The following is a 25,222-nucleotide window of genomic DNA, read 5'->3' as shown; positions in this document are numbered from 1 at the left end:
TACTGTAGTAGCCTAGAACCTCTTATTTATGATATAATTTGCTTTTGTAGCTCAGGATCAAAATTATGTGGTAATCTTGTCCTAAAACTTTGCTGATGATCATGTGGGGGAAAAGATAGTGTAAGACTGCATAATGAAGTACTTTCCCAGTATGTAAGACAATTAGAATTACTTGAATTAAAATTATGACTTTTCTTTAAAACTTTGGAATATTTAAGTATGAAAAGATACAAAGAACTCCTCAGCTCTTTATACCTCAGAAAGTCTATGACTGTTTACAAAAAAAAGCCATATTCAGTTAAACCCAAGGATCAACTTGCTTTTAAAATATACTTTACTTAGACTAAAATTAATGCCAAATTCTTTCAGCTTGACACAAGTGATTTTAAAAAGTACTACTAAATTCATACCACGCACTACATGCTATAGAGCAGGCAATGAACTGTTCATAAAACAGCTATTCCCCCATAAGACTTTACAAGAGACAATACTTAAGAGATTATCAAGACCATTACAACTTCCAGTTACTCTGAGTTTGTTCTTGGTGTGATGCTCCTATTTTACAATTTTAAACAGAACAAAAATATTAGCTTACATTATATTTTAAAGAGGAATGTGACTTGATTACAGTTTTAGCAAGATTCAGTCTGCTAGTCTAATTCCCCTTTCTTCCAAGTTGGTTTGATCTCTTAGTCAAAAAAATTCAGAGATTAGAATTTTTTTAAACCTACTATATCATTGAACAGATGTTAATTAACATGAAATACGCATCTTATTTCAGATGATTGGTAAGCATAGTAACTGAATTTTAATGTTAAAAAAGGAAAGGAAAAACATACGCCACATAAATAATGCATGAAAAATGGCAAACTTGTTTTTCCACCTGTTACTCCATTACCAATATATACGAAGACTGCTGCAGGCATTTACTTTTTTTACCCAAACATAAACCCACAATATATTAAGGTATGTATTTCAGAGGCATCTTTCATAGGGCCCTGAAAGCCTTACATACAATAGCTTTTCATACTTCAGCCGCAATGGTGTTAAACAAGTGGCTTGTAATCCTTACACAAGTCAGGTGCAAAGAAAATCAGTTACAATACAACCACAAGCCTGAACTTGCCTGTATGAAGCCCTGCTGTTTTTAGGCAGATTAGTTAGGGAAGATTGTACAATAGAGCTAATCTGTTTTTCAGCAGGACTGGAACAAACAAATCATGCTAAACAGCAAAAACTGAAGTTCTTTACAGGTTTCCAGTACTAGAGAGGATAAATATTTAAGTTATCATTATAAGTGTTACATGAAATTCAATAAAATGCAAGGAATCACAGCAATTTTTGTTACAGCACTTTGGAACTGCCACCAAGTTTCAGAGTCTTGGCAGTGTCCAAAAAAATTCCACACCTAAACTGAGCTCAAAGTTTTGATAAAAGTCTTCTCAGAAGTCCAAAACAACTGGTTTTGGCCCCCCGTCTTAGGAATGTTAATAACATATGACATACTGGTTTTTTGTTTAGGACTAATTCATCAGGAAGAGCTGACTGTACATACAAAATATAGTTAGACCTTAAAGGATTTACAAGCTAGTGACATATATGATGTCATTTTCTTCACTATGTTGTCATTTACTTTCTATTTTCCATCTATTTCACTGAGAAGACAACTAGGCATATGTTCTCTACACAGGCTCTCAGGCTTATTTCTTTGCCAACAGACATACGTGGGGATGACGGTGAATTAAAACTAATTGCTAAGTGTCAGCTGAGAGGGAACGGCCTCCTGCCTGCTGTACTAACCCCAGCACCTTGTGATCGTACTACGTTGGGTAAGTTGGAAGAGCTGCTGAGGAACACACACCTGCCATGCACACAGAACGCCAGTTCTTACACTTCCAAATTACTCTTTCCTAGACAGACACTAGCCACAATCTACAACACGTTGCACGTACACACAGGTGAAGTTCAGGGCATCCCTTCCAGGGCTTCCACTGCAAGGTATCTTCGCTACCTGTGAGACTCATGTGAAATTTATCTGTTCCAATACAGTCAGAAAATCTTAAAGGATGCCCTTCATGGTGTCTTCTCAGGCCTTTAAGGCACAGCATGAAGATATCAAGTACACACTCACTGTAGGTGTTCTGAATATCTAATTTTTCCCTTGAGGGTGTATGATCACATGTATCATTATGGATGTTCTGTGCTAAACTCCAGAGTCATCGTGCCCAAGGAGGTGTTCTTACAGCAGCAGATGCAGAGACACAGCCCTGGTGTCATAGCTACCACACTACAACCCTAACACTGTAACGATGCTGCACAAGTTAACTGCCCTGAGAAATTCAGGGCTTTATACTGTAAGAGTGTTAAACCCTTATCTTATCACTGACTAAAATCAGGAGAATCAGCTTCAGTTTACAGGTTGCTGTAAAAAAAAAAAAGAATACTGAAATTGACTGAGCAATATGACCAGTTATCTAGAATTTAATCTGAAAAAAATAACTGGAAAAATATCACTAAAGTCCTATGAATACGTCTTCTTCCCTGGTGCTACTGCAATTGTTCCCAGAGAACCTCATATTCTCATATTCAAAGAGCCTTTCATATTCTATTACTCCCTCCAGCCATTTCTAGAAACAGAAATTTGTACCTTTTCTAGAAGTCTTCATAACAGAAGTTACAACAACATGATTGTATACAGAACAAGCTTTTTTTGGGATAGTCCAATAAGAACAAGATGCAATATCCATTTTTAAGCATTTACATTCTTTATGCTTAATAACAAACCCACACCTTGTTCAATCCATTTCTTGGTAGTATCATTTCTGTTTTATATTTTAGCAGGGAAAAATTATAGATCTTAGGAACAACCACCAAAAGATCTTAAGCCATCGACTATTTGTTCTTCACTGTATGACACCATATGATGACTCATTGTCCAGGACATGTTTTGTGGCAACCTTCTTCACTGATTATTTATTTTTGTTTGTTAATTATGGTTCTGGATATCAACATGGTAACAGGTTTCTCTTGCCTTCCTTTTTGGTTTATTAATAGCACAGTGCCAAGTATTCTCCACTGTTCATGCACACTGACTTGCAGGAGCTTTTGCTAGGCCACTGGCAGGGCACGTACTTATGAATATCTGAACAGTAAAATTGATTTATAAATCAGTGAACATATACAGCTTCCAACAGCTCTGCAATAGATGGCCAGGCAAATTATTAGATAGGGAGTTAAGTTGTTCATACTTCAGAATCTAAGACTGAAGTTTTTCTTTCTTCCAGCAGACTTTTATCAAAAGATTACATGCAGAATACTGAACATCAAAAGCCACAGTATGGATTCTAGAGGAAAATAAAGTTGTCAGTATGATTGTTTTAACCTTATAAATGACCTTGAAAAGTAGAGCTATAAATAGCAGAAAGTTTCCACTAATCCAGTTACTGGTTTCATCAGTATAAATGTATCTAGAAAGGCTGGCTCATCTCCTTCCATCTTTCTATAGCAGACTGGAGGTCTATATAGCACAAGCCCAGAATGTTATTGTAAGATTAGAAAATAGAAAATTTCTCTCCTGAAAAGACACACAAGTACTTTGTATTTCCTTTTTTAAGATAGGTCTCTGTGTACTTTCCTTTCACAGAGCAGAGCAGAGAATGGAGTGGCTTCTTCCAATGCAATCTCATTATAAATATAGTAGAAGAGCATTTTATTAATGGTCCATGGGAAAAGCTGGCCTGATATACTAACTACTTAAACTACAGCCTCTAAGCTAGTTTCCCGGAAGTTTCCACCAGATGAGGCGCTAAAGGGGTTCTGTAGTTGCTGGCACACTTCACTTGCCTTTCTCTCCAACATAATCTATTTCAAAAACAGAACATTTACACTATAGAAGGAACAACACCAAGGCAGTAAGCAAGATGGGACAAGATGACAGATCTCTTTTCTTTAGTTTAAATGAGCCGGTGAACGGAAGGGTGCTAGGTGTCATCTTTCTAAGACAAATGAAATAGGATTCCACCTGAAAGGGTCAATTTATATGCTAAAGTAAGCCAACAACTCTGCCTGCCTGCCCGCCCCTCTCCCTCTTTTTTTTTTTTTTAAATGAAGTGCAACTAGCTACATTGATCCTAAACGGTAGGATTTTGTCTTGTTCTGCTTGGCTTTCTCAGTAGCGAGAGTGACACTTAAGTGCTATTATCACACAAGTAGTAAGAGAGAGCTATAGTTTTGAAAAAGTACCTGCTCAAGTGTCAATTTTGCTTAATCAGGAAGGAAATAGACAGTTTTGAATGACAAATACTTGCAAGATAGCATTTTAAAAAGATGGTATTGCCTTACATTACAGTCTGATTAGAAATTTCAGCAAGGAGATATGTTCTTTTTAAAAAAATTAAAGTTTTCCAATTTGGTTCCAAAAATTTTTCTATACAAGTTGGCCACTTAAAGCTCAAAGTTTCTGATATAGAAAATATTTAATTTCTGCAAATAGAAGTGAGGAGAGAGATAAGTCCACAGGGTTTCTTAGTTGCAAACATAAAATGAAGTGGTTATCACTGAAAAAAAAAAAATCAGAACCCTATGGATTGAACTACTGATTACATTAGTATTAAATTTACATTATTATCAAATTGTTAATTATTAGTTTGCTTTAAAAAAGCTAGTTACCAAAGGATCTCTATGATCCTGTTAGATGTTACTCAAAAGTTCTAACCTACTAGCTTACTCATACAGATTCATAAAAATGCTACTGGATAAATTGCAGGCCTATTCACTAATCATTAGCTTATTCTCTTAACTGACTGATGGTTTATCAACCTTGACTCTCAAACTATTATGCAGTTACCCCAATAACTACAGACACTTGGCTAACTGCAGAAAAGTATAAGGGCTCCCAAAAGAAAAGTGCATATAAAGAACCCCTGCCCTCAGCTATCCACATCACAGTATTACTGTATTACTATATCACTTCACATTTGAGATTTTGTATTTGACAAAGCATGACAAAGTTGTGAAGAGCTTTAAAATTACACCACTTGATGAGGAAACTTCCATTTTCTGAGTATGTTCAAATACTGTCTTTCAGTCTCAAAGCACAGTCCCTTCTTTGTTCCTGAGAATATCAAGTTCAGGGCTCATCCTGTGTCAGGCAAGAATTCCACTTACTATGCACACCATTACAAGTTTTTTTGATTTTCTTACCTCCCCACCTCTCCCTATCTTGTGACTACCACAACCCAGAGCAAACTTTTAGTCCAATACTTGCTTTTCTACATCACCTATAGTGGTTTTTAACCAGAGTATTTCTCCTGTAAAGAACCCAAAATTTTTCCAAATTCTTACATTTCAGACTATAGATGAGCATAAGCTTTTGCACATCTGTTTCAAAATAAGTTTTAACAGAATAAGACTATGAAAACAATAAGCCTGTAACACACAGTAATCTTTAAATAATCAGTCTTGGTTAGATTAGGAAAGAGATTGGTCTCCTGTGATTTTCCTTTTAACATGCTGAATTTCTGCAGTTTAGTTCCATTGGTCAAGACCACGCAATGTAATAGTCTTCTTACAATTGGGCTTTTCGTATTTTGAGAAGCAATGAATAATTTTCAGTTATTAGTTCTTGAGCAATAAGCTCTAGGTACATACCCATAATATAATTGCGGGTGACTGCTATAGATACAGTTGCCACCAACAAACTGGGACTTTACACCCACAATATAATAAATGAGTTGTAGCTACAATAGCTGGCAGGTGCTAAAGAGGATAGTTGGGAAGATATGGGAAGTAGTATTCAATGAGTGAAGATTGCAAAGACAACCTGTGCTACCAGAAAGAGTTTATTAAAATTGTAAGCACTAAAATTCAATAAGAAAAAGCCTCATAAACCCATATTTGGGGCAAGACAAAAAAAGGTTAGCAACACATCATGAAAGTTACTACTTTAACACTGTACCAGTGGTATAGTATCTACATGAATTTATTTTTAGTGCATTATTAAAACCCAAGATTTTACTGTGCTGATGTGGTATGCTGAAATTTGAAGTGTGAAATCTTAACACTTTTAGACGTGCAGTTTCTTGTTTCCTATCTTTTGTTCCTAGTGGGTTTTCCAAAAGATGCCTAGGAAAGATAGATATGCAAATTGCATATTGCAGAATAAATTAAACCACATAAATTCAGGCTATGTTCCTAAATGCTTGTAGCCAAGTCTGAGGGATACAAACTTAGAAATTTAGGGAAATAAAAAGTTAAAGAATGTTTACCTAAAATCAATTTGTCCCTTATTCATAAGGATTGTATTATGAATGTAGTGTATTCTTCTATTTCCTCAATTTACTCATATTAAATTATTCTGTATTAAAATAATCCAGAGAACTTCAACCAGACTTGAAAGATACAGATACTTAATACAACAGCTCTGAATCAGCTGGAATATCCAGATGTCCAGTTCTTTCTCTTCTGCTCCAATCTCATTTGACAGAAGAAAGCACTTTCTGGCATTTTTACTTGATTTTTTGCCCCACTACTCTGCCATCTATGCACTTTACTCTCTACTTTAAAAAATTTTCTTTGCTATTTCTTTTCCATTTTTGTTTCTACCCTGCTGTGGGGTTGGTATCCATTTTAGTCTGTCATTACAGGAAGACCATGTTCTGCATTTCCTTATAAGAAGGAAGGATTGACTGTGTTTGACAAATCTTTACGTCACACTTGGCAGTAAATACGCTCTAGGTCACCCAGCAGGTTTGGGTTTGAACTGTAAAATGACTCAGTGCAATACTGCAGTAAAGATTCTTCATAAGTTCTAAAGAATATTGTGTTTTAGCCATCTGAGCCTTGCAGTCCTTTCATAACTAACTGTAAGAAGATTAACGCAACAAGACTGAATTTAGAATAAAACATTATTTTTCATCTGCCGCTATTAAAGGTGAAGTTGCTACAGGAAAGATCTGAAACATTGGTTCCTGCCTCATTCCCCTGTTCATTATTCAGAAAACTGATTTTAATATGAACTTTATCTGCAAAGGTTACAGCTTGATATGCTAACTATTGGAGAAAGGGGGAAAAAGGGGAAAAGTACCTAGTGGGTGATGGGTGAAACACAAAACTGATGGAGGAGGCATGTACATTTAAGATGAATCAAAAGATAATCAATTGGCAGATATGCTTTCCCTTTGTTTCTGCTGTAAATGATACAATGCAGTAAAAAAACAGCACCATGGATTTGTGACTACTATGAAGTCTTGCTATCCGTAAACCAATTGCCCTGACTGTGGTTAAACTGGTAAACCATGGAGGGGAGGTGCTTGTTTGTTTTTAAACGGATTAGTTTCAAGCATTACTTTAAACATTTACTTTGGATGTTTAATTTTTTTTATTACTCAGATGAAAACATTTACATTTTCTGGTTGTCCAAAGACCTAAACACTGAAATCCAGACCACAGTATCTCAAATTGTGCTCAAATATTAAAGCATTTCAAAGTGTTTTAGAACTTGGTCATTGTTGGTTTATTTAATTCACTGTGAAGAGCCAGGATATCTTAAGTATTAAAAAATATAATGATCTCCTACTGACATCTGTGGGAATGTTGCTATTGATTTCAGTTAATAGAGGATGAGGCCTTAAAATATAATTTTAAACAAGTAAAAAGTTAGAAATATTCCAGATAACACACATAAAATTATGGAAGTCACTCCTCTCTGCTTCTTTGCCAGTCACCTTTAGACTATTGCTCTTATAAAACAAGCTAGTGTGTCAGCTCACTTGATGCTCAAGAGAACACATTCCAGAAAAGTAGTTCACAGGCATATCACAAAACTTAACTGATGACTCCTGACCTCTTTTTTTGGCAAAGATAACAGAAGTATTGTGCATGATAGAGCTGTCAGTGGTCACTAACATGTCTTTTGGCAAGTCTAAAGAAACTCACAGAAGAGACAATTCCACAGTGGGCTGTGCCTACAGTAACTGCACTGGCGTTAATAGGGTCCACAAAGGAGCAAATCACAGCAGTTTGACCTAGTCTTTACACATCCAATACTGCTCAGCATGCATCTTCTTATTTTTAAAATACTAAAAGGTGCAGTAATTTTTTTTCCCCTCTTTAAGCAAAGATACTTTTAGAGATGTTTGGGGCATATCATGTTTCTTTGCTAAGTAGTTCAGTATTGTAGCCCAGCTTTAGAACTATGAAGACTTTTTCAAGAAAATGCAAATTATCTCTCAGACTCCTAGCCACATTATCCTGCCTTTTCCAATGTTCACTGACTTTCCTTATCTCTAAATTTAGTATTCTATCAGAGAGTATACTGGAAGAAATCCAGAGTTGCTCTTTTCCTTAAGAAGAAAAGATTTTTCTGCAGTAACAGTTTAAGTAGGAGATTAACAGAAAGCCGTGTTAGAGGCCTGACCCTGAAGAAGGCTGTGTTTTCTCAATACATTAAAGCTAGGAAAAGTTTTATAGTTGCAGGGAAAAACTCATCGTGAAAAAAAATATTTTCAATCACAATTCTGTGTTATCCCCAATAATAGGGAAAAAGAGTTATTTTCTGAAATCAGTTTGAGACTACCCAATGGTAATATTTTCAAACAAGCAGATAATATCCCAGAGTCATATGAAGGTCAATAAATAGATTACTTCCATGCACTTGACCAACCACTTGATTTAAAAAATTGTAATTATGCATTTGTTGATATTTTTATAAGACTCTGCATGGTTATTACTTTCAGCTTTCTCATACTTTTGTTCTATAGTTTGAAACCAGCAACTGTGCTTTCCGTAAACAACCTGCAAAGCAAATAAAAAAAGCAACTACATTAGGACTGTTTGCTTTGTACTGTTTGCTGTTCTGCCGCTCCCAACCTTCAAAACAGAATGTTAACACTCACCCAAAAGTAGTTTCAGAACAGATCATAAAAATGTATGCAGGCACACAGAAACCAGCAGCCACTATTCAAGAAGAACCTTTCCCTTCAATTCTACTTCAGCAGAATCATTAAAAAACATTTACTAAAACCATCCTTTTTAATCACCTGAATTAACACACTGTTGTGAGTGATGCACGTTATATCACTGAAAGACTCCTACGTTGCCCATAATCAAAAGTTCAGAGACAAGACAGTTTATCAAGTTATTTTTGTCAAAAAGCAAATGAAGGCTTTAAACAAATGTCAGCTCTCTACAGTATAGATCACACTTTATTTTGTAGCAACATTTGAACCTTTTGTCAGAAATATTACAAGTACTTTGATAATTTCACTTTTGTAGATTGAGCAGTATCATGTCAATGCTAGCCAAAGGAGTACAAAACACAGCGCTGATGACAATCTTTCAAAAATTCAGAAGTTATTTTCAGAAAAGTACAGAACTTGGATTAATTTTACATTAAGGTAAATATACTACATCTTTGACTCTACAGTTTCTCTTTCAAAAGCTCAACTAGAAAATGAATGCATCTGAGAACTTTTAGTGATACACTCGATCAAATATAGTGAAGTAGAACTTAACTCTTCATAATGGAACTCATCCAAGAAAATAATTTCAGTTTAGAACTGTTGTCATACACTAGGACTCCTCATACCAATATTCTGTTGCAGAAATATTTCAACATTCATCTCTACTAAAACTCAAACTACACATTTTTCCATATTTATTTATTATAGAATTAAGTGAACTTAATACATGCTTTTGAATGCATAGGTGGAAATATATTCATAAAAATGAAAAATAATGTTTTGACAATCACCTTTTAAGTGTCTTGAGAAATAATATACCTTAAAGGAATCTAATCCCTTCCATCCATGTGTTATTTAAGAGTAAAACATACTTCTTCCAATCCTTCTCTACTTATAGTTTATATTTTGAAGTAGTTTTAAAAAAAATGAAGTTTCACTTACCTAATTCTTTAGAAACTGGAGAATCAGCTGATATATCCCCAATCTTTGCAAGGCTATCATAATATGCTCTTCCAGCCACTACCATAGCTGGTGGGTGAGGAAAAGAAAGGTGTTAGAAAAACTGTTGGAAAAAAGCAGAATGCAATCCCAAACTTACTAGAAATGCCAAGGTCTCTCTGCCCTGTATTGGACAGCCAGACCACTGATCTGAGAAATGGCTACTGGCCATGAGACAATGGACTGACAGTTGCAACAAGGGACATGGAGCCCTTCAAAAGCAAATCATCATTTACTGTTTAAACTGGCTGAAATAGTAACTTGCTTCAAAAAAAAAGCTATGGTGAAATACAGTTCATCAGGTGTGACACATTTAAAAGAAAAGTGAAATGTGAAAGGTTCAACACCTCCAATACAGCCACTCTTAAAAATTACAATTATGGATAACACTGTAGAGTCATCATATACTGCAATGACAAACATGATTTCTTGTCAAAACAGTCACTGAAATTTGAGGATCTTATATAAACACCAACTTTTCCACTTTAAGGAGATTTTAGGCCTTAAATGCTAAAACTTCAAAAACTAAGTCTCCGTTGGAGATGACCCATTTGGCATTCTGTTCTCAATTTTCAACATACCATCAGTGTTCCTGACATTAAAAATTACATTGTTCAGCAACTTAGTGATCTTAAATGTTGGAAGATGTCTGGTTTCTTGGACAGACACGGAAAATTAGCATTGATATATACAATTTCTGCACAGAGTTATTTTGACACTCCAGGATTCGTCACTGAACTCAGGATGGCAGAGAAATCTGTATTTCAAGTACTTTAAGCAATAAAAACCTCCAGGCAACAAGTGCATATGCAGTTTAAGAAGAAACCTGAAGGTTTAATATTCCCAAACAAAAAGACAGACCCTAGTTAACACTTCGATGCTCCCCCCCCCGACAGTTGCCCCCCTTTTATTGTTTACAGTTCAATTCCAGTTTTACAGGAACCAATAAGCTCTTAATATAGATCACTGAGGTTTCAGTTATTCTCAGTTAATCATTTCCTGGTTATAGCCAATTTAAACAGCAAAGCCAGTTCTGCTAGTATGAACAGGGAAACATCAAGATTCAAACTGCAGGGGGACCAGTAGTGAGAAACATTTTACATATGTAGAAGATCTACAATGGTTGCCTTGCATCTTCACAGTATCTAGAACTGATCTGCACACCACAAAGAGAAGAAGTAACAAGGACATACTGCCAAGGTTTTATAATGAAAAGTAGTGAAAAATACTGATTGAAGTAAGTCTTCATGATTTTTTTGTAGTAGTACATTTTTAACCTAAAGTGGAAGCCGAGCAGACTCTCACTGTTGACTTTAGAATAAATTTTTCTGAGAGGAATATAATTTGCAATTGCCAATTACAGGCCAAAATACTATATAGTATTTTTGGTCTCTGTTTTATAGTTTTTACTAGCAAAGGTGACATATTTGGTTACCTAACAGCATATTCACTGAGAAGCCGAAAACTCTTCCAAATGAAACTGATTCTTTTTGAAGCTCTGTGCATTAGACAAGAGTAATTTCTGTCTAAGCTGCATCTCATAGGTGCTCTATAGTCAAACTTTCTGAACAGAAGAATTATACTGATGGATCAGTATACCACCTGTATGCAAAGATTTTATGCCATTCCAACTCTTCCTACCTAACGTTTTCTCAAGACAGCCCCAAGTCTATCTTTTATCCTAAAGCAGGCACTAAAAAAAGGAAGAAAATGTGTGATTTCTCCAGTGGTGATCAAGCTAAATCAAGAACTCCACTTGTAGAGTCTCTTCACCAGTAGTATGGCTAGTAACTTCTGCAGAAAAGTTTTGACCTTTTATCCTCAAAATGTATAAAAACACATTATAAACCTATCAAAAGTGCTTGTAAGTTTTATGTTCCTTGTCAGCCTACTCTGACTTGTTTGGAAAGCTGCAAAGTATTTGTTTAGCAACAGAGTATTTACTCCTTGTTACAGATCTATTTATACCACTCAGAATTTATGGAGAAAAGATTAACAATTTATGAGAGTCTAAAGATGACTTTAATGTAGTTTCTCAACAGTTGTTGCAACACTGTAAACATTTATTCATTTGAAATTAAGCATTCACGCTAGATATGCTTTGTCAGCCAGTCTTAAAAGGCAAACTTGCTAGAACACAATACCTATCAGCCTCTCCAGTGTTGCCGTGCAGTTACATTGTGAATTACTGATGACAAATTGAATTAGAAGAGGCACAATGTAACATATCAATATTAAAGTATGTGAAAACCAGAACCCTCAGAAACTAGTATAAAAATCTTTCAGCCAAACATGAACACATTTATTACTTCTGGTACTACCTATAATCCCTAAGGTTACGTATTAGGTAACCACAATGTTAACCCATCAGGTTAGGCATTACTGCAAATAAGTCAACATTTCCCTATTTCCATCTCCAGCAGGCTTTGGTTTCATCTTTTCTCAAGCCTGGTCTAAAATTTGCATGAAGAGAGATTTCAATGTCTATTTGGCTATGCACTACTACTGCAGTATCACATTTCTCAGAGTACTAGATTACATGTAGGGGAAAGATATGCAACAGACTTGAATGAGGCAAAATTAGAGAGATTTTACATTGCTTTAATATGGTATCAAGCAGCTCAACAGGTCTGCATAGGTGCAAGCTCTAACAGGTCCTACAATATAAGCTTTGGGAATCTAGAGCCCAGTCTTGGAATCCCATTCTTAGTTTTTGAAGTCAATAATGGAAGTAAACAACCACATTATAAAAAGTTTGAGAGACTGGGTCCTTAGATTCAAATTTATTCATTCTAATTTTGACTCCATTAATAAGATGCCATCAGGTTTAGTATGGACAACAAAAAGATTAATCTGCTCCTGCAACTCTCATTCAAGTTGTTCTGTGCACAGGGTAACTTAGGTAGTGATATGTATAGGTGAGCAGGAACAGATCTAAGAATGTGAAATATGTTTGGAAGATATTTTCGGGGAAACAAAATAAAGAGCATCTAATTTACATAACTGTTTTTTCCATGTATATTATTATTCTAATGTGGGTTATTTACACTTTGTGTTCAGTTTATTTTGCAGTAGCTCTGTGCCTAAGTGTCTGGGATGCAACTTCTGCAGGATGGTAAAAAAAAAAGAAGAGAGAAGGTACATGTTAGTGCTTTTTTGTTTGGATATGTTTCATTAGGAAAAAAACCCTAAGTTCAACTTGTGTATAAGCTTCATTTCCAACCCTTATATCCAATATGTATATTTAAATGAAAATTAAACATTCTTTCTAAAGTTAGGACCTAAAAGACTTACCATTAACAGCTTTTTCATAATTCTTCCCCAGATTTATTAAATTCCTCAGTCCTGGATTGAACTGTTCCATAACATTCTAGTGAAGAGAAAACAAAATTTGTGTTATAACCAAGGCAATTCAACAGTGGATGAAAGTATTTATCTCAGTGTCACTTAGGTCTAGTCTTATGTTTCCTATGTACAGCATACACCTGAAAAGACTGTGGATGGATGAAAAATAAAAGACTTGGGAGGAAGGGGAGAGCAAAGAATGGAATGGAGAAGAAACTGACTATTTAATATCAACAAACAAGAAAAAAGGTAAACTATTTCAATATGAGTAAAAAAGGAATCTGGCTGTTTATAATACAAAAGGATGTCAAGTATGTGATCAAAATTCACATAGATCCTTCTTTAACAGTAGGTGATGGTGAGAGGAGTGAAAAACCTTTATCCACTAATTGTTTTATAAAGTCAGACAATAACAAAAACTTTCGGACAATGGTTCAGGATTTGAGTTCTTCCCCAACCTGTGCTGAAAAAAAATAATGCTGGGAAAAGTAAAAAAAGAGAAACTCATCGGGTATCTGATTAAGGGAAGACTAAGTACTGTATTAATATTTTCTAAGTTACAGATAGCATTTTGGGAAATTAGTTGGTTTTTAATTGTTTTGTTTGGAAGTGCTGCATTTTATTGTGTGAAGCCATAGTTATTTCAGGAAGAAAACGAAAATGATGACCTTATTTAAATAGAAGGAGAAAAAACCCCACTGCAGCTGCTTTGGCCGTTAAATACAATTACTGGCTGAAACAACCAGAATCTGAAATCCAGCAGCTCCAAGCATGACTACTCTCATACCTAGCAGATTCTATAAACTGATGAAGTGGTAGAAATTGTGACTGGCAGTTTCATAGTGCAAGAAAATAGCTACAGCCATTAAACAGAAAAGTTTCAAGTCTTTGCAAAAGTAGAAAATAAGTTAAGCCATGAAGTATGAATCCAAATTTGAATTTGCCCAGAGTTGGGGGAGTGAAAAAGAGAGAAGCAGCTTTTGCCCACTCCAAAAAGGAAAATCACCCACCAAGGTCGAGTTGTCCCTGCTCATAGGAAAGCTTCAGTTTCCCTCTTTTCAAAGACAGTAACTCTCTCCCCCCAGCCCTGCCCCCCCATGGCCAGTCAATATTCCAAAATTACTTTTATCTTGTTATGAACACTGAAAAAAAGAAAAAAGCTGACATGCTGATATAAATGCAGTAATTATTCACTCCTCAGAATCATACCCTTTAAGATGCCTCAGACACATGTAGCATAAATAGAGGTATTCCAAAATATTGGATGTTGCAATTCACTTTTGAACACCACTAAGTTTGAAAGAGAGCCCTCTGAGCTTCACTTGGTGGCTTCTTGGTTTCTTCAGGTAGAATTGCTATCCGAATTAAAGACATAGCATGTTTGTTTAACAAAAAACCCTTTGTACACTTGTAAATAACTACCTCTAAACTAGTATTCTAGAATTTGCTCTATGTGTCTGGTCATTTAATAGTCAAGTAACCACAACATTCTAATCCTTTTCTCTCTTCCATACAAAATACAATTTCATATAACACCAACTGCTGTGTCTCGGGAACAATTTGTTAATGATTATTTTCTTTTAAAAATAAATCTAATACAAGCCCTGAGAACCTTTTAAGTTTTTGCAGATTCTAGACCTTCTTTTCCTGGAATCTTCCTAACACAACTACAGAGACATCACTCTAAAATGTCATCATCATGAAAGGAAGATCATGAGATACCTGAAGACACCATTCTGTTATTCTTACTATTTTTATGACAATATTTTATGACACACCTCACGTCTTTCTAGATACTGTTCACACAGCAGAACTTTCAAGTTCAAGGAATTCAAAACAGACACGTTATGTTTACAGGAAATACAAGACACAAAACAAGTGAAATAATATTAAGCTTTTTGTCTGTTATACTACTAACAGAATGAAAATATTTATATTTAGTACATACATGGACCCAGAAAGAACAGGAATACCACCACATTTGTCTTACTTTCAGGCAAGGTCATTCAGACAGAACTTTAGTATTATTTTGCAAATATAGTGTTATACCTGAATTCCAGTCAATTTAAAAAGTGAGCAAAGTAATTAACTCCAGATTTCACCAATAATACTTTAACAGTCATAATGAGTAAAAAATACAGATGTTAAAAAAGATATAAAACTCAAGTTCTGACACTGGTATAGTATATATGACATCAAAAGCAGACACAAAATAACATTATCTAGCCCCACTGCCTTTGTTTGCATGAATTAAATGCAACTGGGACTGTTTTCTGGTCTATACCACTAAACTCTTAATCACCCAAACACGATCACTGCAAGCAAACTACCTATTGTCCCCAGGCCCTTGATTTGTGTTAATTCACAAACCACATCCAGAAATCATTTGGGAAAGTGTGTTTCAGGTTGCGCCAAGAATGCCAAGGGCTATTCTAACAATTTAACAGTATGGATTTTCAAGCTCTAGTGTCTGGGAACATCCCTCCTCCTGTCCCAACTCTAATTTACTAAGTGTTGCTGCTGTGCCACAGTTGCCCTCCCTGTAGCTGAAGGTATTGTAAGTGTGAGGCTTTTTTTCCAAGAGGCAAGTTGTCGCTTCCTATTGCAACTTTTTGCCATTTCTTCCCAGCAGTGTACTAAAGATGATGTCTGTTGGCATATATGGAGTCAGTGAATCATAAGGAAAAAAAAAAGGCTGAATTAGGCAATTTGTTAGGATACAGAGTCCTGTGTTCAAAGGATATGGGGGAGAAGAAATGTGTTCATAACAGAGACCGTGTGTATCCATGGCAGGTAAGAATCCCAATGCCACCTTGAATTGCCACCCTATACTGAAAATAATTTCCTTGAAAGACAGATCCTGTCCCTGCTTACCGTGCTCCTCACAACAAGAACTTACAGAGTAAAACCCTTACTGCCACCTACCCAAAAATTCTAATGGTAACATGATAATTATAGGTCTTGAAATACTGATTTTTGGTATGTCTGTCTTAAGGATTCAGGGGTTAAGATTCCAGTTTTCTTGACAACTTCTAATTCAGATTTGAAACAGAAAACAGTGGTTGCACCTGTATCATTAGTTGTTTTCATTTAGGAGGAAGTCAACAAAAAAATGCCCTCAGCAGCTCCCCTCTCTGAAGCCAGACCCCACAGCTCTTTATTTTCATTAGCTGACTTGATATGTATCAGGTATTCAAGCATAGCAGATACAGACCATGCTGTGGAAACACAACGGGTCCACTGAAACAGAGAACTCCGAGGAAGAGTTCCACTACATCACATCTGCTCAACATATATGTAAAACTGCTGGGAAAGATGAAGAAACAATTTATAGCTCAGTGCCTTCAGTAGCTGGAAGGCGTACAACTAATGGATCTCTTCTCCATTAGACCAAGCAGTCTCTGGAAGCTTTTCAGTCTTTGAGCTGCCACAGTAGTTGATTGTTAGCAGAAGCGTCTGCACCAGTCTCTAGACGTGAACGCCCAAGGAGCAGCAAAAACCTTTGCAATGGAAATTCCCCTTTGGAATTTGCTTGGTTTAACACAGGGTATGGTTAGCTGTTCCTCATAGCACTGTGCAAGGCTCATCCACTTTCCTGCTAAGGTTTTATGTTTGATAGAAAGACTTAGCTTCCCCCCCTCCCCACGTCTCCAACATAATCTAACAAAATAATTCTTACATGATTTTCCCCTCTTCAACATTAGAAAGAAGCATATGTTTGGTTTTTTTTCTTTCTACTGAAGACTAGATTCTCAAAGCAAACAAAAACCTGGCCATGCTTCTAGTGCTCTTTTTATACAGTTAACCACTGTTGCTGTCTTTGAAGTACTGTCCAGGAAGAAATATCCAGAGCGATTTTTCAGAAAAGGGAAACTGTCACACACAACTCCCTCTTCAGGATCAGCTATAAATTTGATATTGCCAAGACATTTCATATCAGTTAAAATGATTGTGGTATTTTGTTCAGCTTCAGAAGTTATAGGGGAAAAGAGCCACTCAGAAATCAATTTGTATAGCTATTTTTTCTTATGATGTCTTACAGTTTTATAGCTTCTCTTACTTGCAGTCTAAGGAAAAGGTCATGAAAATGAGTGGGACTGAACACCAGTACAAATTTGCAAGTCATACATTAAAGCCAGATCTCAAAACTTCTAAAAAAAGCAGAGACAGAGGAACAAAGATTAATTTCTGATCAAGAGAACCACTAATTTAAAATTGTCAAGATACTCAGAAAATATCACAATCTTGTTATCTGCCATGCTGTACGAAGATACGGGAATAAAACTTTTGTCTTAATCCAGACATCACAAAGTAAAAAAAAAAAAAAGGAGAGAAAGTGGTTCACAACACATCACTTGCCTGTACAGTGAGGGACCCAAACTCAGCCTCCTAATTGTTGATCTAGTGTCCTATATTCTAGTGACACACTACCTCTCATGAACAGAATAATTAACTAGAAGAGAAGAGGAGGCACATGATCAGATCCTACAGCTTTCTATTATTTAGGATGAATGGAAATAAAGGGAAACACTTTCAAAAGAGGCAGCTAGAAAACATCTTTTTATGCAGAGAATTTTAGAGTTGGCAAAAGTGACCTTCCGAGAAAAAGCGTAAGAAACCTATTCTGGTCATTCAAGTCATTAACTCCTCATATAATCCGGTATAAGAGTCACTATGTACCTTTTCACCACATGAAACCAATGTGAGTTAACGAGCCTGGTAGCAAGGAGCTGACTGAAGAGGAACAAGCCTTGTATTTCCATTTGCGTATAGGTATTATATCTTCCGCAGTTCCTGATAGTCATATAAACAATGTTAATCTTCAAAACAAATGACAGCCATTGTAAAAGTGCCTTCCTGTAAATGCTCAGCTTTGCTTTTTGCTTAAAGACACACCTCACAGAACAATAGCTCAGCAGGTATGAATACAACTGAACAATGCATAGACTCCCTGTAGTTTCAAGTTTACATCCTGCAGGCACTTTGCAAGAGTGGATAACAATGTATTTGGGTAGAAATCTGAAGTTATAGAACTAGCACAGAAAAACAGATCTTGATGTCTAACATTACTCATATTACCATCACCATAGCTATTCACAGATAACCTTTGTTTAGCTACTAATAATTTAGTTTAAATTGTTATTCCTCAATCTGGAAAACGGTAAAATTAAGTTTTAGGAAAAAGTCTTTAGTGTTGTTACACTATGTCTGAGAACCCACTTGAGAATATCTGAAAAGCCATATAGGAAGTAAATCATACTGCGCTGGAAGCATTTTGTACATTACTGTATTTCATCTCCTCCATTAACTTTTGAAACCTACAGTACAGTTTTCAGAAGGGCAAGATTAAGCCCTCAACACATCTCACGTGAAGCTGTCTCAGTTGTAAGCTTGCTTAACAGAATGGAAAAAAATAAATCAGGATGCCAGTGTTTATTCAAAACGACTAATTTTTATGACTAATTATTAGTCAGCTTGATTGAACATTTCTTGTTTAAGGGAAACATTAATAAATCACCCATCACCGTGTTTCAAATACAAACTTTTTCAGGTTATGAATACATGACCCAGGATAGACTCAAAGTAGGCATAACTCTAAGTAAGGTCAAAAGAGATAATTTGTACTAAAATAGAACTGGACTTTATACACAAACTCCCAAAGGCTCTTCTTCCCCCAAGTTAGATTTATATTTCAGGCATGCAAAACAGCCTTACTGCAGCATGTGCTAAGACCACAGGTGAATTTTAGTGAATAAGTCTGGTAGTTTAATCTAATTGCAAGGTTTTTTTAAAATACAGAAACATGGGATTTAGGGCTTTAAACAATTTATCAGATATATTTCCATGATAAAACAATATAGCCTACCAAATAATTCAGAATGCCCCTGTAGGGAACAGATGCCCCTTCGGAGAACACAGCACTCCACTGAACAAAGCTGGGGTTTTGGTTTGGGTTTTTTTTTTTTTTGAATTACACTTTGGTTAATAATCCAAATTTCTGGGTAAGATTTACCTGAATACAGAGAAAAATACTTTTAAAATCCAAGATTACCAACACCAATGAATTACAGCTATCACACTATTATCCAGAGGTCCGGAAACCTCAAACCACAGGAGTAATATGTGAGCTGCTGGCCCAGCCCTTAGACCATACAGGCAGAACGACAGGTCTGTAACTCAGTACTTTCCTGTTTTGTCCCCTTTCCCCTGCATTGTGTGTATCATAGCTGGATGCCAAATGGTTCTCCCCCATACACAGCAGATAAAAATGAAACCGCATGAGCTGTGGTGAGACACCAACAAGTAACAACTTTCCTGGGGTTACTCACTGACAGTCTGTGTGTGAGGGGGTCACACAGTGTCCCCCCACAGCATGCCACATCACTGCAGTGAGTTACAAGGGCAGGGCAATGTCATACCAGTGAACCTCTCAGCAGTTCCTTGGTAAAAGGGAGGCTGTGGCCCTCTTTAGTCATAGGCTCCCACGCCCTTAGGCTTAATTTTGCACGTGCCATTCGTATCATGCATTGAAGTGATTCTTCAGGTATTACATAAAGAGTAAATGTCAGCCTTGATTTTTGTGTACGCACACATACACTTATTCGTGGATTATGTTGTTTATTTAGTCAGGTTGGCTAAAAAATGTTGAGATATTCACTTTCCAATGTTGTTGCCAACAAGGATGAACTAGATAAAAATACAAGGGCATTACTTAGCCACCTAATGACTTCTGTAAGTATATTCTGAAGCTTGGTATAACACAGGTTACTATGTATTTAATAAATCCAATGGATTAGCACTGTAAGAAAGAAAAAAGAAAACAGACTAGCAAGGTATTCAATTTAATTTTCTATTATTTTTCCCAGTCACCTAAAAGTTGCCCTTTTTTTTTTCCCTGAGAAGTCAAAAGCCTGTGTTTGGTCCTGCAGCACACAGATGCCATCACTGCACTTTACTGAAATGGTTTCCCCAGACCAAGCCTTTCTTCTTATTGGTAGGAGAAACACAAACATTGCTCCCGATTTTATCAATACCAGCACAGTGTTTTAAGCGCCATATTGCTAAGAGGGCACACAGCAAGAGTAGAAGTTACATGAACGTTATTAAACAAAGGAGAGCATGCTCACTGTGCAGACTAAAGCACAGCACAAAGAGGGTGTTCATTTGTTTTAGATGAGGGAGCTGTGATTACAGTCACAGCAAATGCTGAATACACAGGCTAGTGCTCTCTGCCCTTAAGAAGTAAAGAACTATTTCAAGATTTAAGCTCTGATATAGGAATAACTGCTTTAAAGCAGACCCAGAATCCATTCTCTATCTGAAGCAGCCTTTATACCTTATCTGGATAAAGTTTCAGTTTTTAATGAGGGCAGGAGGGTTTCCAGGCCTGTGAGTACTAGCTATGTGATGCGACATACCAGACCGCTGGAAATATCCACATAGAAGACATTTCATCACACTGTCAACGTTAACTTTGTATTACTGTGTTTTTGCTGGTTGTTTCAGTCTTAAGTATCCCTTTGAATTAGTTTTTAAAAAGTGTAAACTTTCCCAGGAAATAAGTACTGAGTAACAGGGAAGGTTTTGTTTATTTAGAGGTCTATCATTCCTTTAAAGTCTATTTTGTATTATATCCATTAAAACACACAGGAGATTTTCTTCCCCCTCCTCTGTAAAACTGTTTTAGCTACATTCTGGAAGTCAATAGACAGGGTACAACATTCCTTTGTCAGCACAGCCCTGAACAGTCAACTTCCCAGGTTTCTCTTCTGTGAGCCTGCATTTACAGGCTGCTCTTCTGAAAGAAAGGAATTTATGTTTGCTTATGGCCTTACCATGAACGTAACTGATATCAAAAGGTACCAGACCATTTCAGATGACCTGCACCGATTCTAGAGGACAAAATTTACAGCCAAGTCAACTCATTTTTTCAGTAGTTTTGCAAAGTCCAAAGAAAGTAAACAGCAAATACAACATGACACCAATATAACCAGACTAATTGAAGAACTAGACTTAAACATGTTGGAAAAAACCAAAACTAACAGCAAAATCCTCCAGTAGATGTTTTTAAAGACCTTTAAATTATAACAACATCCTTCATAACTATGAAAACATTCAATAGTAAACCAGGAAAATTTAGTAAACAGTAAAACAGAACAATATCCCAGAAAGCTTTCCTTTGGGCTCAGAACAGCAAACGTATTGCAGCTGTGAGTTCATCTGCATGATTAAATGCATTTGCAAATTTAAGTGCTTTCTCTAGTACAACACACTGTACAGAACGAAGATTACGGATCCAAGACTACCATTGCTACTCAATCAAAAGTACGATTAAGGGACTTTTGCCCAGTTAGAATTAGCGTGTTTTGAAATGGCTGAGTCTATAGAGAGAAAAAGTTCAAAACAAGTGCCCATGTGCAAAATATTCTTAATTCTACAAATAACAAGGCATTTTGGAGAGTTTAAAAGTCTACCTACATAAATTAGAGTACCCTCACTGGTCGGTGCTTTGAGGCAGTGCTGGGATGTATCATCATAAATCTGATTATCAGCTTGGGACACAGACAAGCAACTTAATTCAGCGTTAAGCCATGTGTAGGCTCTGGCCCATATGCAGAAACGGTTCAAGCAGAGGACCACAAGCACCAAGATCTCCAAACCACCTTATCGTCAAAACACACCGAGGGAATTATGGCTCGCTGGAGAGCCCAGCCTGCCAGAGAGGGAGAAACCAGTCTTAAAGCCTGCCTTGTCCCGGCTCTGTCGCGCCCAGCTGTAAAGCGGCCCAACCCCGCGGTCGGGGCCGCGGTGGTGCCCGCCCGCCCGCGGGGGCTGCGGCCGAGCCCCGGCGCCTCCCGGGGAGGGCTCCGGCCGCGGGACGGGGCCGCCGGGGCGCGAACCGCCTCGGCCAGCGCCGCGCCGAGGGGAGCCGGGCCTCGCCGCTGCCTCCCCCCGCCCCCCCGAACCCCTTCGCATTATTTACAAGCGAGCACCGAGCAGTCTGTGACACACTGGGACGGGCGAGATCACTCGCGGGGGAGGAAAAAATGGAAGGGAAAAAAAAAAAAAGTTTGTTCCCTTTCTGCGTGAGGAGCCGAGGCTGCCCTGAGCCCCCCCGCCGGCCGCGCCCGTGGAGAGGCGGCCAGCGGCCCCCGCCTCAGCCGCCTCCGGTGCCGGCCAGCGGGGGCAAAGGTGGCCGCCGTCTCCTCAGGCGAGGCGGCGGCGCGCAGCCCCCTCCCCGGCCCGTACTCACTTTGTAAGTGCTCTCCGTCAGCTTGTTCACCTCCTCGGGGTCCCGAGACATGGTGCTGGCGGGGAGGCGGCCGCTGGATAGAGCTTCGTCCCCGGGAGAGCGCCTCGGCCCCAGCCCAGCGCCGCCACCGCAGGCTCGGCTTCCCCCTCCGCCGCTAAGAAGCTGTCAAAAACTTGTGGAACCAGCCGGGCAGCGCCGCCGGGGCGGGGCGTGCGGGGCCGCGGCTGCCTGACGCGGCAGGACTGGCTGGGCGGGCGGGGATCGCCTCACCTCAGCGCGGAGGGCGGGCGGCCCGCGCCGCCTCTACCTGAGCTGCCGCCGCCTGCTTCGTCCGCGGTGCCTCCGCCTCCTTCTCCTCCCCGCTCTCCGAGAGCCCCCCCGGGCCTCTCCCCCGCGGAGTGCCCCGAGGCCGGAGCGCAGCCTGCGCCGTGTGGCGGCCTTCTCAGGAGGCAGCTTTGCTGTGGGTGCCTAGCGAAGTCGGAGGTAAACTCTTCCTCCCAGCAATTAAGTGAGGGTTCTGTAAGAATTCATTAATTAATTAGTCTCGTCAGAATTAATTAGTGTAGCCCTAGCGGTGCTAGCGAGGCTGGGGATGGGCCCTGGTCTCCTTTCCACAGCAGCCCCACATGAGGGAGAGGTGTGGGGGTTTCCTCAGGGCCTCAGGCAAGGACAGAAATGTCTTTGAGTCACGGTCCAGTACACCACCTTAGGTTCATGCTACATGCTTTTCTATTTCTTTTAAATATATACCAATAAAACTGCCCCCAGTCATCTTTCCTCTGTGACGTGACTCACAAGGCCTGCATGGGAGAGGGGGAGGGGGGGTGAGGAAGGCAGGAGTAAGCTATAAATTTTTGTGGACCATAAATGGTCCAGAGATTGTGAGATTAATTTAAAGTATGCTAATTGGAATATCTTTCTGATAATGTAATACCAACACTATCTTGAAGGACTTTGTGGGAATTTCATAATCTTGGGTATTTAAAACTCAGATGCAGTGCTAGGTATTGAGTGTGTGAGGTGTAATCAACATCCTTACAGATTGGACATCCTTCTCTTGCTTGCTGTCTCTCCCTCGGTTTCCTCCACTTTATTGCAGCAATAAAATCATGGCAGGAAAGCAACAAAACCTGGACTTGGAACAGAACCCTAGATGTTGGACTCTGGTGTGGGAGGAGGTTGTTATCAGGTTTCGAGAGCTGTAAAAATGTTTTCATTCAAGCACGTGGAGGTGTTTATACCTTTAGAACTACAATTTACCTTCTGGGAAAAAAGTGGGCACTTAGAGCATTATCTTGAATACAGCTAAAATGCTGGGCAGAGAGGGAGTTCTATGAGACTTCATACTCCCAGCTAAAGTCTTTGCAGACTTCTAGTATTAATTGCCTTTCTGTAATAATCCAATTTATAATGTCATGTATAAATATAATGAATTATTTTGGGCCCAAGTCTACAATTTATGTTCCCACTGAGCAGTGTTTGCTCATACAGTCAGTTCTCTCGAATATGATGTCGCTGCTTGCCTGGACATGGGATGAAGAATCCCACTGTTTATTCCCAAGTCTTTTGTCTGAAGAGTTTTTTACAAATCCAAAACCAGGCTGTGCTTGAGTACAACTGCCTTTGTGTTACCATATGCCAATATTGTGAAAAGGATGTTTCTCTCTAACAGGCTGGCATTCAAATTTGAGGGAGCAGGTACTCAAAGGAAGATGTAGAAAAGGACTTTTCCTTTCCTGACTCCTGCTAAAGGAGATGGGAATATATTGTGTAGTAGGGAGTGTATTATTCCTGTTAGTGACAAAGCATTTGTCTTATTTCCTCTGAACGTTTTGGAGCTCAGGGACCTCACCTAGGATTCAGTGTGTTTGTTCCCAGTTGGCATGCTAAGTTCAGTCATAGTAAATGGCAATGTAAGTATTATTGAAATATGCAAAGCATAAAGAAACTATGGATAATTAGTGTAGGCAGAATTGTTTAAGAATGTTATGACACTTTATATATTGTGGGGATGCTCAACATTTCAAAATACACATTTCTAAAGGTCTTTTTAAGCAGATGTAAATATTTTAAAGGTCTATTGAACTTCATATTGTGTTTTTCTTGACTTTTGGTATTAATTTCTGCAGCCTCCACGTATATACAATTTTTAGAATTTTTACATAATCTTTCCTAAATTTTTAGTGCTGTAGACTATTAAAAAGAGGAAGATAAAGTTTGAAATTAGTAATACAATTGTGAGGTAAAAAAAAAGAAAACAAGAAAAAGCAGTTTTTAAAGAATACCGAAGTGGGAAATGAAGCTAGCAAGGAAGAATCCTTAATTTGGGGTAATGATTGCTTCTATTAATTCATCTATGTACAGATTAAAAATGACCATAAATAGTTGAGACAACATAGGAGAAAACGTTAACAGATTGAAAATAGCAGGACAGACCTCTCTTTTAAAGTAAAAGAATTAACAATGCTTGCTTCAAATTTTTGAAATGAGTATTAGAAGTAATAATTTACAGAACCATTATGAGATTAGATTGTGTGTTTATTAAGAAAAAAAGCAACAACCTGGTTTATTGTTGAAATTAGGTGCTAGTATAAAAACTATAGTGTGAAAAATAATTTCTATAACTTTATTCAAGTTTTGCTTTGTCACCATAATTTTGTATTGT

At 37.8% G+C, this 25,222-nt stretch overlaps 1 protein-coding gene across 2 annotated transcripts in view; it reads right to left on the bottom strand.

The window, feature by feature from the left end:
* The window catches only part of BAIAP2L1 (BAR/IMD domain containing adaptor protein 2 like 1), a 42,112-nt gene extending 19,251 nt beyond the window's left edge, over positions 1–22,861 (bottom strand). Inside the window, exons 1-4 of one of the 2 annotated variants that reach the window (XM_074840544.1) lie at positions 22,558–22,860; positions 19,968–20,103; positions 13,254–13,330; positions 9,903–9,989 (exon numbers count right to left, since the gene is read on the bottom strand). In XM_074840544.1, coding sequence (XP_074696645.1) covers positions 9,903–9,989; positions 13,254–13,323 — 157 coding nt within the window. In that variant the 5' untranslated portion in view covers positions 13,324–13,330; positions 19,968–20,103; positions 22,558–22,860. Of the gene's footprint in view, positions 1–9,902; positions 9,990–13,253; positions 13,331–19,967; positions 20,104–22,557 lie in introns of both variants that reach the window. The other variant, XM_074840543.1, reaches the window with a different exon arrangement.
* Between the last annotated feature and the right edge of the window lie 2,361 nt (positions 22,862–25,222).

Source organism: Strix aluco, chromosome 15 (assembly GCF_031877795.1).
Source record: "Strix aluco isolate bStrAlu1 chromosome 15, bStrAlu1.hap1, whole genome shotgun sequence".
Lineage (NCBI taxonomy): Eukaryota > Metazoa > Chordata > Aves > Strigiformes > Strigidae > Strix > Strix aluco.
This window is presented reverse-complemented; position numbering and strand designations above follow the sequence as displayed.